The sequence below is a fragment of the Mchenga conophoros genome, linkage group LG14 (assembly GCF_057382185.1).
Source record: "Mchenga conophoros isolate Kocher_MC1m ecotype Shallow Benthic linkage group LG14, M_conophoros_male_GT1.1, whole genome shotgun sequence".
In the NCBI taxonomy this organism is placed as follows: domain Eukaryota; kingdom Metazoa; phylum Chordata; class Actinopteri; order Cichliformes; family Cichlidae; genus Mchenga; species Mchenga conophoros.
In genome coordinates, this window is record NC_140539.1 from 5,028,040 (window position 1) to 5,044,346 (window position 16,307).

Here is a 16,307-nt window from a genome sequence, read left to right on the forward strand (position 1 = left end):
AATCTGAACAAGAACAGAAGACTGGCAGCAGCCATTTGATCCTGTCTGCTTATATTGGGTCCCAGTTATAACCATGAAGACTTTACCTTTATACTCAAAAAATATCTGAAAAATTCAAAGGTCACATTTTTCAGGTCAAACAAACAAACAAAAAAAGTAAACCTCAAGATAACCAGGACGAGACATGTTCATTACTTACACAACTGGAAAAACCTTTGGGAAGACAACACTAGCTTCAGCTAAATACTCATACAGAATCCGCTGGTCAAAGTCATCAGTGGTGTATTTGACCTGGGTGGCCTGAAAAACAACAACAAGAGTGAAAAGTGAACATGAACTGAAAGGTAACAGCATATAAAGTAAGCTGTATGGTGTGTTTCCTCACCAGCACAGTGAGCAGCAGAGCCTGGATCTTTGGGTCGGTAAGCACCTCCTCGTCCAGCAGAACATTGGACTCTGATACAGACACCTTGCGAAGGTGAGAGTTTCCAATTCTCTGTGTCTCTGTAATTACAACAATCAGGTATCACATAGAATATGTTCTTGAACAAACTTCAGAATCATATCAAACATAGAAGGATGTGCTAGGATCAATACCTTGTGCTATACTCTCACCTATCTCATAGTCGTTCTCTGCTACACGCCTCATCTTTGGAGGGGTAGTCATGCCTGACTCCATTTCTGGTCTCTTTGGTGCTTTGGAGTCTGATATGAGATGATCAAAGCTCTTCCGGGTGCCTAGCCAACAACACACACACACACACACACACACACACACACACACACACACACACAGAAGACTTGAAATGTGGCGATTTAACACAGATATTCGGGGGGTCCTTCTAAGGAAAGACTGACAGATGTAACAAAAACTGAGGGATTGGACATACCCAAGAGCTTCTTGGTGTTGGCCTGTGAAGGCTGACCCATGTCGAGGCTCATCGACTTGCGTGTTCGAGGGCTAATCTGGCCCATTGTTGGATAATGAGCTGAAAGGTAGCGCTCTGAAACCTGAGGTGATGTCCACGGCTGAGTCTCATTCAAAGTTCTGAGAGGACAGTAACAGAACAATTGTTAGCAAGTAGGTTACAAACTCATTTTTAACCTAGAAATTCCACAATGGAGGAAGGTGGACAACTGTCCCTAATGACAGATAACTAACCAAACAGAATTGTGGTTCTATCTTTGGTCATGAAACTAAACATTGGACTACTAACTAATACTTACAGGAATAGAGCATGAAATGATGCCGCAATCAAAAAACATATCCGTGCCATGATGGGAGAAAAGAACCCCAAACAAAACAACACCGACAACACACACACACACACACACACACACACACACACACACACACACACACACACACACACACACACACACGAAAAGTAGATGGATAAAATGGAGAACAAAATCCAATCAAGTGTCAATAAGCTGTTAAACCTACTGTCATAACTCCGTTTCTCAGATTTAGTGTACCCTGCAATATGACCTGTCCTGAAGTCTCTAACATTGTGTTTAACTGACATTAACAAATCAGTTACTGCAAACCTTTTAAGCCTTAATTAAAAAAATTGAAATAATTTTAACTGGCCCTAAACTGAAATGCGTGTTAGGGACACTGGCTGAAAGGGGTATAACCACCAGTTAAAAGTTTTGTAGTCATTTTAGATTCTGGATTGCACTTTAACATCAAATTGACACTGCCTAAGGGAAGCATGTGTAATGTAAACAGAATTGGTCCTAGCACAGAACCCTGTGGAACTCCATAATTAACCTCAGTGTGTGAAGAGGACTCTCCATTTACAACAAACTGGAGTCTATTAGATAGACATGATACAAACCACTGCAGCGCAGTACCTGTAATGCCTACAGCTTACTCTAATTCTTCTAATAGAATATTATGGTCAACATTGAACGCCGAACGGAGGTCTAGCAAGACAAGCACAGAGATAATGTTACATCTGTGAGATGATTATGGGTCATTTCCTCTCTAATGGTTAAAATTTTATTTGTGAAATCATGAATTCATTACTAGTTAACGTTAAAGGGATGGTTGGCTCAGTAGAGCTCTGACTTTTTGTCAGCCTGGCTACAGTGCTGAAGAGAAACCTGGGGTTGTTCTTATTTTCTTCAATGTGTGTAAGATGTTCGAGGTTTGTGGAGGGCTTTCTTATACAGCAACAAACTATTTCTCCAGGATAAATGATGATCCTCTAAATTTGTGATACACCATTTCCTCTCCAGCTTATGAGTTATCTGCTTTAGGCTGCGTGTTTGAGAATTATACCACGGAGTCAGGTACTTCTGGTTTGAGATACTATTTTTCACAGGAGCTACAGTACCCAGTGTCATACATAGTATCTATTGTTCAGCACTTTGGTCAGCCTTGTGTGTTTTTAAAGTGCTATATAAATAAACAATGATGATGATAGTAAGGAGGTAAAATTATTAACAAGATAATCGACCTCTGTTGGGGTAGCGTTCAGGTAGCTGCTCTGCTCTGTGTTGGTACAGGGCATTGAAGATGATAACAGTGGGTGGATTATATTCTTAAACTTAGTTACAGCGCTTTCAGAAAGACATCTACTGTGAAGAAACCTACTCCCCACTGCTGTGTAACCAACTATTGTAAATTTAAATCAGGAAATGATCAGACAAAAGAGGGTTTTCAGGAAACACTGTTAAATGTTCAGGGTTTTTTTTTTTTTGCCATATGTTAAAACAAGATCTAGAGTGTGAGTAAAGTGATGGGTGGGTTCTTTTACAATATTAATATAACTAATATAAATTTAAGGTTTTTTTCTGCTCAAAATTCTGATTTTGTTGAAACAAATGATTGGTTTTAGTTGAAAACGACAATTGTGATTTTCTGATGTCGGAGTTTCCATGAAGGCATCTATTCACTGAAAACTGTTTTCTTTGTATGAGCAGACCTAAAAAAAGAAACTAAACAAATGACTTCTGCATATTTCACAGACAGACAAAGTTTGCTACTTGTTTGAAGAAGGAAGGCTCTTATTTCCTCATTAAGAGGTGACGATAGTTTTAATGTAATACAAATGAAGTGCAGCAGCTGAACAACAAGCATTAAAATACGAAAAGCAAGAATCCCTCATTTTAACATTGCATGTTCCCCAAGTCGATGGCAAAGAAGATGATTGTCTTTACACAGTGTTCAAAAATACTTTCTGCCAATGATTCCTCCACAGAGAACTGTGCATGTGTGTTAAAATTATAGCCAGCCATAGCAAGTGATATTTGGGACAGAATTCAGAAGTCACTGGCCTTCTTGGGCTTACCTGTCTGTAAAAGTTTATTTTTGGCTTTAAAATTACTGTAGTGATTTGACAGAGATGTGCAGAGCACAGAAGAAAAGTTTAAAAAATAATACAAAAAATACAGGTGGTTCACAGCAGGCAATTTACAGCATTTTATAATAATGTATACATTATTAGTAAAACTATTGTTTCAAATTGTCTTATTAAAGTATTTATTTATTTATTCATCATCAGCTTTAAGGAGGCCAAGCATCTCTACACACATTTGGTGTAGCACAAGTAGAATACTATTGAAAACAGAAGCATCAGTGAGCAGACTGATGCTCTTTAACTAACTTCCACCGTAGTTTGTTGTCCTTAGTTTTTATTGTCTTTTAATGAGCTCACCTGCACGTAGGATCAGTCATATGACTTGAGAAGGTGTCCATAGGAACTGGGTCCATGGAGAGGTCAGAAATTAACAGTGACTTCCTGTGTTTGAGGCTGCAGCGACTTCGGACCTCCTCAGATACAGTGAGTAGTGCTACACAAAACAACAAAATGTTAGTTACGATATCATAGCTGTTAGAAGGGCACATCCAAACCACTTCAACTACGCAGGGTTAACAGCTCAGACATTGGTTCAATATTAATGCTAAGATCCTCTGATATCTGAGTTAGCAAACACTACCCAAGTTCCTCAACTTCATCACATGATGACCTCAAATATCCAGCAAATGAAAGGTATTTCAAATGTGTGAAAGTGCTGAAAATTGCAGTAAAACGACACTGAACATCTTATGTACCAGCCAGATAGGCCACACTCTGGGTGTTGACCTCAAACTTGTCACATTTCAGATGCTTGCTGATGAGAGCCAACAGTGTGTGAAGGATTCTCACTGTCCTTGCGACTGTGGTGGCTGATGGGTGCCTGTAGCCTGAAAGACATGTATAAAACATGCTGAGAAACAGAAAGACAGACGGCAATGGAAATGTCATTGTGTACAAAAACAATAAAACAAAATATAGTGCTGAGGGGGGACAAACCCACACACATAATAAAACGCGTTGCTTTTCACAGTCACGCTGTGTGACTTCCTTTCTTAGATACTGTAGTTAAATGCAGACAGCCATTTTTAGACATAGCACTTCCTATGTACATATTCTGAAGCTTCATTTCTAAAATCACACTGACAGCAGATTTGTGTGTCTGTTTAACTGTGTTTTTGCAGACTAAATATCTACAAACAAGTGTTTAGAATCATGACACACCAGTTTACCTTTGAGTAGGTGGCCCACCAGTGCAAAGTTAAAGTTGGCGCTAAAGTTGAGTCCGACAAAGTGATCCATCTGCTTGCAGTGCCATTCTAAAGGACGCCTGATCTCCATGAATACTTCTTCTGGACTCTGCAGGACAAATTATATGTTAAAAAAAGACTCCTTATCAATGGCCATGTCGATGTATGGCCACAATATATTTCCTGCACACAGATGTTACTTTTGGCTACATGATGGAAGTCTAGTGCTAAATACTGAATCAAATATCTCTTTATTAGATTCTTGAAGACATTTAACATACAAAAAAGACCAATCAGTTTTTTAGCTCCTGTCAGAGAAGTTCTACATAAAAGTAATGGGTGATGTGCAGTGCCAGACGATATTCTGACTGTCTTATAAATGAGTGTGTTTACGTTCACTTCAATAACCTGATCACAGAGGGAAACCTGAGAAACACTGCAGTCATCTGGTTGCTTACCATCACCACTACCCACTTTTCTAAAGTCAAAGCGTGCCTACAGTGGATGAGCTGAAGTTATTAGCCATATTCACATAAACAATGTTCCTGGGCATTGTTACAAACTAAATTATACATATACAAAGCAAAAAGTAGATTGTCACCCGATGGATGGTCTTTAATTCAAACAATATACAACTGCAGGAATGAAAAGGCAGTAAATAATGCTTTTTACCTTATCATTGAAAACACGCATTGTGTCCAGAGTGTGGAGGTTCTGCTCCAGCAGGGCCGTTCCAGCTGAGTAAAGGTTGACTTCATCCAGCTGCAGCACAGCTATTGCCACCCAGAACAGAGCTTTGTGCATGGGAGATTCCTGGGAGATTAAACAAATAAAGACAAATTTAATTAATATTACAAAGGGGATAGTGATAAACAAAGAGCCAATAAGGTTTTACTTTATAACAATATGATGTACAGAGTTACCAAGTTGAAAAGAAAGGAAAAGATCAAACAGTTTGAAACAATTTGATTTTGAACAGAATTGTGAATTTCTGAAAGGTTTCCCAACTGTGACAAAAAGTAGATCTATACTAGTTGAATACCTTGCTGAGTAGAGGTTGTAGCTTAGTCAGAGCAATGACTGTGGCCTCTATTAATACTTGGCTGTTGTAATTGTCTGGCCCCTTCAGACAGCTCTCTAGACCCTGAAACGAAAAGAAGAGTGAGTGAAATAAAAAGAAGGAAGAAGAACAAAATGTTAAACATAATTTTTCAGTTAAATGTTACCGTTTACACCGTACACAATACACGGAATAAAGAAGTCAAAGAGACAGTGAAGTAAAATTCACAGGTGTATGTGAAGCAGCTTTACTCTACAAACGTCTATGTAGACACGTAAAGGACTGAAACACACGTTCTGTTCACGGATCAGACTGCATGGTAAATGACTCAAGGCCCTCACCCGGTCTATGCTGAGCAGAGGGCTAGCCTTGCTTAGGATTCGAATGATCTGCTTGATCTGGCCATGGCTCACTCTTTTACTGATGCAGCCAAACACCACCAGTGCTCTGGGCTGAAGAGATGGGTTGTATTGGAATGCAAACCTGGAATCCAAAGACAAATAAATACCTGTTCCACACTGAAAATCTATGCAACTGAATGAAAAGCAATAGAACACAAGAAGATCATACTTTTGTGCAAGTTCTGTCCACTGGTCTAACCACTTGCAGCTTGGTATGTCCCTCATACAAGCCTGGACCAAAAACACATAACTCAATCAGTATTTAATAAACTAAATACAGTAATTAGACAAACAGTCAATTTTATAATAATAACTTTTTATTAAACGAATAAGGGTAGTAGGAAGGCAGAGAAAAAGCAAAAACATGTAAAAATCCTGATTTTCTCAGCTGACCTCCATGATTTCCAGTAAGGCCTCAGTGACGGTTTCGAGGGAGGACAGTGCAAAGGTCTCCCTCTCATAAGAGCCTGGTGAGAATGAGCGGTCTCTGTAGCTGGAGCGGAAGGCAATCACAGCGGCTGATTTGACTTTGCTGATGCCAAACAGCAGGTAGAACTTGGGCAGGGAGAACTCAGTCAGACTCAGCCTCAGAACCTGCTTTGTTTCCTCTGTATTCAACACAAAAACATGGTTCTTTTTTCAGGTCACAGTAGCCTACTCGCTTTATGTTTTGTGTGTCCATTGTGTGCCTGCACGCCATGCAAACTCATGCATCTAGCTTTATGAAGATACCTCCCATTATTCACTGACCAATAAAGAAGAAAATAAATGAACAAACACTTCCTCACCACTGAAGTTGAGCTGAGAGCAGGTGCAGAGGGAGTGGATAATGTTGATGACCAAACCGTGAGTGGAGGCCCTGAGGGACAGAGGCCCAGTGGCTACTAGCAGGGTTACCACATGGAACAGATAAGGCAAGTGGGCTGCCACATCTAGAGAGTTGTTGAAGGACAACATGAGCATGTAGCGAGCCAAGATGGCAATGTCATCCCACATCAGGTGCTGCTCCAGTGTTGGCGTTGGGGACAGACACGTCTTGTCGATGATCTTACACATCCGCCCAATGACCTACCACAAAGAATAGGTGTAGAATCATTATGTCTAGCATGTCCAATTTAGGTTATGTCTTAGCATCTCATTTGGGTTAAAGGTCAGGATCAAGTCCTTATTCTCTCCGAAGCTTCGGCTCATTGTTTGCTGCATCTGCTTCTAAGCATTATGTCACCGAGTTCAAGGTGTCACTTATGCTATTATCTGAACGTTGCCTCAGTTGCGTCCTTCAATTAACACCATTATTATTCATTGTTTTTTCTACAGTGGACACATGAATACAGATGTTAGCTAGCCACATAACCTTTTGCAGTTTTTTGTTGCTTATTTTCACCCATTTTTCACAACTGAAAGTTGAAAAAACAAATAAATAAAGCTTGGTCTGTTGGTACAGGGTTATTGATGCAGGTATCAGAATTTGTTATAGAATAAAATAATAACTCACAGGAGCAGAACAGTTACGATAAGAATGAGTGGAAATCTAGTCCCCAATAGTAAAATGTACTGTATTGCATATGAGATCTGATTTATGACATGAAAAACTATCCAATGTTTGCTCAGAGGAAGTCCCATGGGCTCTCCTCATCCTCCTCGTCTCCCCTGCAGACCTTCAGGCTGTGCAACATAGATTCATAAGATGGAATCTCCACGTGAGAAACCGTTTTTAGAAATGTGTTGCCTTTTCCAGCTTAATGCATCTGTACAATAGTACAGTTACTAAGTGCCTGTGAAAGTTGTTGGGTGTAATGCATGCCTTACATCAAACACTTTATTTTCTTCTATTTTTCTAGAAGGGCAGTTTCTGTCATTATCAAGACTTTATGAGCATAAAGAAAAAAGAAAAAAGAAAACAGAGAAGAGCACATCCTCACACCACACCCGATCTCTAAGAAGCTACGGTATTAAAGACGACTTCCACAGGGGTTAACTGGAAAAAGTTTACTGGGGGCATTACTCATGATATTCAATCAGATTGTGAATGTCTATGTTCTCCGTAGAAGACTGTGGAAATGTCATTGAAAGCCACTTCCTCCTGCTGGTTTTTAAAATTTCAAGCGATCAAACGATTATTTAAAGAAAATGGTAGAAAAGCTTTATCCTTACACAACCACAAACGTACATTAAGGCCTTATAAGATGTATCTCCTTGCGTAAGCTAATAATAACTTCTCAAAAATTTTGAACTCAAGTAAAATTTTGTACAAGTAAAATCATGGTTTTATAGGAGTGCTTAACCAGAGCCAATAAAGGCAACACTAAAGAGGAAATGCAAACTTAATAATAAATGTATCACTAGTAAACTAATAATACTAATCATGACCCTTAATAATCATTTTGGTTATGAAGCTGACATACTGGACTATACAGCTATTCTAACCAGTTAGAAAATGGCATTTATTCAAGTTTTGGGAGACAAAGAGTTCAAGAACAGCAAACAAGAAGCCATTGTGTCCAGTAGGCTGTACTGCCATGACATCATGCTGTAACTCTACAGATAACACCAGGATAAAGACTCAAGTAAGACGTCTAATAGCTATGTACAATGCTCAATTTTATATATCGTTTTTCAAATTCAGTACAATACTTTAGTAAGACCAAACTGACCTGCAGAGAAAAACAATACTACAACTCAAAGATCAATTTTTTCTTAGTCAACAGTCTTCACAATGGCCACTATTGAGTGCAGTGATGGTGTCTGCTATAATCGGAGCCAGGGGGCCTTGGGTTTTCTTTTGTGTCTGCCTGTGTATATTGTGTTTGTTTATCCAAACAGCAGCTTGGATTTGGAACAACAGCACACAGATAATGGATAGTGATTAGATGAGTTTGTCTCTTTAGCTTCTACAAATCAAGAGTGAATCCCAGCTGGATTTATTTCTTCCATCAGTATGTAAGTAATTATTAACTGACTTTAACATTTAAATATATTTTATATTTTAGGTTTCTGTGTAGGAGTAGGAGTATGCCCTTGACCACCAAAATCTAATGATTTTTTCCTGAAGTCTAAAGACTTTGGCCAAATTTGTAGAGATTTCTTTGAGATGTAAAGAGAAAAAAATTAAGAATTTAAGGGACACTGTCACTGTAACCTTTGACCACCAAAGATTTGATGTTAAAAACTGTGGGACAATTATTGTAGGGTCTTTACAATTTAACGCACCATGAGGCAACTGTTGTTGTGATTTGATTATATAAATAAACTTGAACTGAACTGAATTGGGACTTGATAGACAACCCAAAGATGCAAGTCATGTGGCCACTGTGGTTGTCAGTGTGGAAACATAACAAAGGCAAAAAATTGTCAGCTGCCTTGGCTCATGTCCATGTGCATTTCTGCTTTTAGGCCACATGATGTGGTGGCTTTTTGTTGATTTGTTTTTCTGTCCTGAACTACAGGCTCTCTGTTTCGACTGACCAGTAGCTGGCAGAGAAATTTTGCTCTTTACGCACAGCTGTTCTTCTAAATGAAAACTGTAGCACACATAGCTAGAACGTAGAGTATGAGATCCAGTTGCAGCACAGAAGCACGTTTTAAACTTGCAGCCTGAAAGCATTAATCATTAATCCATAATTTAAACATAGTATATCCTTTATTAACCATGACCAAATGAGCTGACCTGGACCAAGTAGAAGTGAGTCTATTAAGAAGTGTTAACACCAGGTCAGGGTTTGTGTGTGTCGGTCTATGTGTAAATATCTATATCTAGAAGGTTTGATGTTAAATTTGTGGGCCAGTACATGATAGGGTACTGCTATCATGCCCTGGCCCCGTTGTGCCATATCTACTGTCTGTAGTTTCAAGACAGTGGGTAGCTGGCTCAGTTGATGTGCATAAGGCTAATAATGCTATATATTGATATATATCTGCCACGCATTGTGATATATTGCATAACACAATGCAGCATACACAGATAATAAAAGCACAGTGCTCAGAAACAGAAGAGTTTGACAAATGGCAGGAAAGTGCATTGCAGTTCCCCAAGTGGAAGAATATATAAGCTCTCTTTCTGATGGACGTTTATTGTTTTATATTTTTCCAGAACTCTTTCAATATTCTTTGTAACAGATGTGAATCAGCACAGAAATGCCCCTAGTGGGAACAGTATGTAATTACTGAATTTCTCCTTTTCACCTGATTTTGATATTTGGCAATGAAGGAAAGTTCTGTAAAGAAAAGTAATTACTTTATGAAAATAAAGTATTTCGTCCACTTCTTATGTATATTAAAATGTATAGGATAATGAGCATATGTGTTTGTATGAAATATAATGTAGGATTTGTCCTGTTTAACATAATGCGATGGTTTTTACAACCGCTTTAATTGATCAGTTGTTTACTCAAACAACCTGCTCTGCTCATTTAACAGAACCCAAGTCACTTTCCATCATCAATACCATTAAATCCTCTCCACGAGTTGCAACATGATTCAACATGATTATTTTCTGTGTGTATTAGTTGCCAATGTGCTCTCACCTTGTTGGAGACCAATTTGACATTTCCTGAGGCTAGAGCCACTGCAGTATCAGCCATAACCTCTGCTTTGATGGAACCCAGGCCTCCTGTGGCACTGGTCTTAATAAAGCTGTCTAAGACCACATCCAGCAGGTCTGTTATCTGAAGGTGAGATGGTTAGAAGGCCAGAATCCAAGAGACACATGTACTTATTTAGCTGCTGAGGGGCTGGGTAAACTTACCTGGCCAAGGCTGCCCCAGATCTTAGCCTGGATAGAGGGATACATCTGTTTTTCATTTATTGTCATGGTGATGAGTTTGTCCAAAATGGCAGTGACCCGCTGGCGCTTGGCATCGTCATTGTGCTTACAGAAGCGGACCAGGTTGAGCAGCCAGGGTGTCATGTACTCCAAGCAGAGATGCTTCAGCTCGATGCCTGCAAGAGAACAGCAGCACTTAGAGCTTACGGTTTATTTTAATGTTAAGAATATATCACTATATTGCCAAAAATATTCAATGGTCCTGTCTTCAAACACTTATGAACTTAAGTTTATTTATTAAGCACTTTTCACAGATAGCAGGTAACAACAGGCTAAATAAACAAGAATATTAGGTGCCAAAATAGACAATACAAAATATTTAATAAAATACAGCAAAGTTAACAGGTGGCTTTAAAATAAATTAATCAATTTAAATAAGTAAATAAATAAATACATTTCTGAACAGAAAGCCAGATTAAACAGAAATGTTTTTTTTTTAAAGAATCAGCAGAGTCAACCAAACACAGTTGTGGTGGTACACTGATCCACAGCCTTGGTGCCACAGGCTGAAAGGCTCTGTATGGGGAACAACCAACCGACTCGGAGTCTGTGAACGTGGACAACGAGCAGCAGTGTATTTTGTAAGAAGCTGAGATAAATAATCTGGGGCCTGGCCATTTGGTGCTCTGTATGCTAAAACAAGAATTTTAAAATGAATTCTAAAATCTATTTGCGAGCCAATGTAGAGAACATAAAACAGGAGTAATGTGAGCACGCTTGCTAGAACGTGTTAGCAGTCTGGGTGAAGCACTTTGTATAGCTTGGAGGTGAAAAAGGGATGATTTGTCCAAGCTGGTAAACAGAGCATTACACTAAATGCGATGACACAAACGCAGTTCAGCTGAGGAGACCATATGTTGCAATTTAGAAATGTACCTTAAATGAAAGAAACAGGAACCAGACAAAGGTTTTACATGCAACTCAAATATTACTCCAAGGACAGAAAGAAGCAAGAACCTGACTGACTTCAGAATGTAGTTCAAGAGGAGCTGCAATCACGGTCTCAGTCTTGTTGGTGTTTAAAACAAGGTAACAGATAGAGAGCCAATCTGAGTTAAGTAGTGGATTAGGGTGGACAACCTATCCAGTAGATGAGTCTTAAAAGACATGACAGCTTATCCATTGTATGCTAATGACAGCTGAATATGTCACTGGCATACAATGGATAAGAAATGTCACTAAAAGACTAAATAAGCTAAAGAAAGCATGTAGAAAGAAAATAATAATGGACTCAAAACTGAACCCTGTGGAACCCCGCAGGTCAGGAAGGAAATGTTAGAGGAGAACTTGTCTGTTCTAACAAAGAAGGTCCTATCAGATAAGTATGAAGAAAACCATTCTGGCTTTCTTTCTCTGGCAGAGCCATATACACCAGCTAAAGCTTTAAGCCTATTAAGTAGGAATTTGTTTCCAATGGTATCAAAGGCTGCGCTATGACCAAACAAAATGATCACAGAACAATTCCCTGCATCAGAAGCCATTAGAAGATCATTACAGACCTTCAAAGGAGCGGTCTCAGTGGAACGCTGCCTCTGAAAGCCCGACTGAAAAGGGTAAAAATATGTCATCTGCACAGTAAAGATCAGAACTGATTTTCTACTATTTTTTCTAGTAATTTGCTTATAAATGGCCTATTGAAATAGGCTTAAAATAATTACTAGTAGAGCTGGATTCAAGATCATGTTAGAATAGGAAGGTCCATCCCCAAACCAGACTGTTCCCACAAAGTTGTGAGCATGAAAATGCCCTAAATGTCTTCGTATGCTGAATCAATGAAATGAAGCTCACAAATGAAGAGTTGCTTTTACTGGAACTAGGGGCCTGAGCACAGCTCTTGAAAAACAACAACACCACAATCAACGTCCACCAAACTTAATACTTGGCACAGTGCAATCAGTATCTTTCTCCTGGGAGCTGCCAAACCGATATTCGTCAATTGGATTGCCAAAACAAGTGTTTACTGCTCTAGAGTCCAGTGGCTGTGTGATTTACACCACTGCATCCAAAGCTTTGCCTTATACTTGGTGATGTAAGGCTTGGATGCAGCTGCTCTGCCATGAAAACCTATTCCAGGAAGCTTTTTGTGCAAAGTCTTGAGCTAATTTGAAGGCTTCATGAAGTTTGGAGGTATGTAGCGATTGACCATACAGAAAGTTGGCGACCTTTGTGCACTGTGCACTTCAGCATCTACGTAAAATCATAAACCATATTGTCATTCCCAAACGCTCCCCTCCCCACCACAGTTATGTAAAAAAAGAAACAAAAACCTTAAAACTTTATGCATTTCAGTGAGGTGAGCTGGTGGCGGTATGAGTACAATGTATCTATTCCCATTTAGAGAGGTAACATCTTTGAATAATAAACTGACGCAGTTTCATGACTGAGTGTATGTGAGAGCTTATGTATGGTAACCAGTACGATGGTAAGCAGACTTACTAGACTTGCTGAAGCCTGAGATGCACTCCTCCAGAAACTCCAGAGTCAGATGAGGTTCGTTGGCTGCCAGAGTTTTGCTGATGGAAACTATAAAGAGCGTATTGTTGGCTGGGATGCAGAGACCTGATGTCTCCAGCAGCTGGCCCTCTATCTTCAGATTAAAGGTGCAGGTCAAAGCACACAATAGGTTGTAAGCTGCAGATCTGGATATGAAACAGATAAGTCAGTGTAAAAACAGTTTTAGTCTTTACTTTTACAGGTTTGAGTTGAAAAACATAGGTGTTGTAAATGAGTAGATCAAAAGTTTTATTTCAGGTCGGTGAAGCTCAACTGAAAACTGGAAAGACAATAAGATGTGCTAAAATGTTCGAGTTTTTCCTTTGAAACTGAACCACTTGCATTGGATCAAAAATATTTAGGCTCATGTTCAAAGTGTACATTACTGCGCAAAAGTCTTGAGCCATCCCTCATTTCTTTACATTTTGCTAGGTAAATGGGAAATAGATGCAGTGAGCTAGTGAGTAAAATACAGGCAAAACAGTGTTTTGGTCCACCCATATTTTTTTTAACAAAACAACTTTTAGGGAAGCTTTCTTGTAATTTCTTCAAGTAGTCTTCAGGAATACTTTTCTGATGTACAAGGACTAGACTAAAAGTAAGTATTTAAGTAAAAAAAGGTGCCATTAAGAAGACATTAAGAAAGCCCAGAAAGCGATTGCTCATGTCTGGTTCTTTCAAGGAAAACAAAGAAATGAGGGGTGGTTGAACTAAACCTTTAAACACAGTTTATAAAAAAAATGAATGTATCGCTAATCCAGTTAACTGCTGGTTTCTGAAATTTGACTTTGAAGCATTGAGTTTTTTGACCACTGCTATAGTTTTTGCTTTGTATTAGTTTTATAATCTAATTTTCATCTACATGGGGCTATAATTTATGATGTAAATACAATGTATTCATACATTGTAGTACCTTCAAATTTATGTTTTCATAGACATGTGAGCAATAGGGTTGTTTTATCAAACATTTATACAAGCAGGAGTCACTAAGTTTAAGGTGCTTCTGCATTAGGTTTACTTCCAGCAACCTTTATACAAAGTCTAAACTTTAAACCTAAAGTATGCTCAAATATTCATGTGTCACTGGTTCCGAAGCAAAAAATCTCAGTTATATTTTAAATTAAACACATTCTTTGTTATTTTTACAGACCTACTTTATTCCCCATAAAGCCAAAGAATTTGGCCTAGAATAACAAAACAATGACCCTACAGGACAGACCTGAGGCTGGGGTCAGAACTGCCCAGGTTGAGAAGAGCAATGTTGAGGAGAGTGCCAGGCACATCTTTTGGTCGGATTTTAGTGTGCTGAGGGATGGAGTCAGGCTGCGACAACTCCCAGCGTGTCCGGATATGGATGATAGACTGAACTATGGCATCACACTCCTGGTGCATGAAAGTGAGGGGTGTGCCCTGGTTGGCCATGGTGAGGGTGAACTGACTCTCATCCACAAGGCAAATTTCCTCAATCTCGGAGGCATAATATACATCGTTGAGGAAGACAGGCTGGCCAAGGACGCGGGTGCGCTCAGCTGAGGTCACCTGAACGGCTGTTGAACCCACCTGGTCAAGAAGAAAATAAAGATGGTTAAAGATACACCTCTGTTACGATTTTAGTGATTTAATATGTTTATTTAGTGGTAATATTTCTATGTTGCTCATTTTTAGTGCAAGTTCACTGGCTGAAACCTTACCTTAATTGAGACCTTGGTATCTTTGTGGGCCAGTTTGAGGGCATTGTGGAACACTTTAAGGTCTTCCTCCAGTATCAGTGTGGCTGCAGGCAGCTTCTGTTGGTCAGGTTCAATGTGCTCTGCCAACTTAGCTGGAGAATCAATGAACTGGAGCCGCTTGCTCCCTTTTAGGCCTGTCAGCAGCCGCTCATGATACTTGGTGTACTCTCTTACCCAAGTGTTGCAGTTGTAGACATAAACAGCTGCCACATTCTCATATGCAAAGCCAGGAAAGACAACAAACCACTTAGAGAGGAAGTCAGTCTTGAAACGATTGCTGGGTCCAACATGTGTTAAGTCTACCACTATCTCATAGGGCTTAGCATAGTAGGGTTTGAGGGTGAGAAGGACATGGTAGATGAGCAGGTCACCATTGATCTGGCCCGTTTTGAACCTAAAGAAAAGGGGGAAAAAATTCATTATGGTTAAATACGAAATAGTTTTATTTTTTAGATCAGTTGTATAAATGTGAGGCTTAAATTGTTCATTGCATTCTATGTGGTTGAACTCTGAAAAGCTTCATTTCTGAAAAAGATTGCTTCTTTTTGTCTGTCCTTTTTTGTAAGAGCCCTGCAAGCCTCTGTGGTATCAAACCCAAGGCTCTGAAATAATCACACCCTCTGCAAAAAAACAAACAAACCAAAAGACAAAAAAAAACCCAGCAGAAAGAGGGGTCAGGAAGTGACTTCAGACCATCTCAACAGTCAGTTTGCAGCAGGTGTCACGTGCCATTTCTTCCCCAAGACCTCCATAGGACTACTTCAGGTAAGAATTTGTCATGCAGCATCTTTGAATCATATTAAAAGCACAAAAGTCAAGCATTTCCTTTAAAAAAAATTTAACTAGAACTGTTCAAACAACCTTCTGATCATGAGCTCTTGTAGTGGCATTCTGGAATAACGTTCTACATTTTTTTTCAGCTTTACTTTTTCTAAAACAGTTTCTGAATTTCAGAGATGATGGAAGGTGCAAAAACTCTTTGGCTGTTTCTCCTGCTCAACCACCTGCCACTCTGCCCTGTCGGTGCTGACGCAGTCCTTTCAACAACTCAAATATATTCACAAGACTATTCACAAGACCAAAGAAGCAGCCCCACACTTGCTGTGAGTACTACCCTCAGAACAAGTGAAGACAAAAACTCCATCAATGGCACTCGTGGTGACTGCTTGGTTGACACTGAGATGGGTCTGATTGCTATAAGTTCAGCTGGAGGTCTCATTGTGTGCTTGCTGGCTGCTACTGT

General features: G+C 39.3%; 1 protein-coding gene across 4 annotated transcripts in view; it reads right to left on the reverse strand.

Annotated features, from left to right (window-relative positions):
* nf1a (neurofibromin 1a) overlaps positions 1-16,307 on the reverse strand; it is a 140,492-nt gene that overhangs the window by 10,522 nt on the left and 113,663 nt on the right. For all 4 annotated transcript variants that reach the window (XM_085244845.1, XM_085244844.1, XM_085244846.1 and 1 more), the window contains 18 exons: positions 15,026-15,458; positions 14,554-14,894; positions 13,278-13,480; positions 10,764-10,957; positions 10,543-10,683; positions 6,808-7,087; positions 6,413-6,627; positions 6,189-6,250; positions 5,960-6,101; positions 5,601-5,702; positions 5,231-5,371; positions 4,541-4,667; positions 4,067-4,198; positions 3,669-3,804; positions 891-1,048; positions 616-738; positions 386-504; positions 200-300 (listed from right to left, as the gene is read on the reverse strand). In XM_085244845.1, coding sequence (XP_085100971.1) covers positions 200-300; positions 386-504; positions 616-738; positions 891-1,048; positions 3,669-3,804; positions 4,067-4,198; positions 4,541-4,667; positions 5,231-5,371; positions 5,601-5,702; positions 5,960-6,101; positions 6,189-6,250; positions 6,413-6,627; positions 6,808-7,087; positions 10,543-10,683; positions 10,764-10,957; positions 13,278-13,480; positions 14,554-14,894; positions 15,026-15,458 — 3,150 coding nt within the window. The remainder of the gene's footprint in view (positions 1-199; positions 301-385; positions 505-615; positions 739-890; positions 1,049-3,668; positions 3,805-4,066; positions 4,199-4,540; positions 4,668-5,230; positions 5,372-5,600; positions 5,703-5,959; positions 6,102-6,188; positions 6,251-6,412; positions 6,628-6,807; positions 7,088-10,542; positions 10,684-10,763; positions 10,958-13,277; positions 13,481-14,553; positions 14,895-15,025; positions 15,459-16,307) is intronic.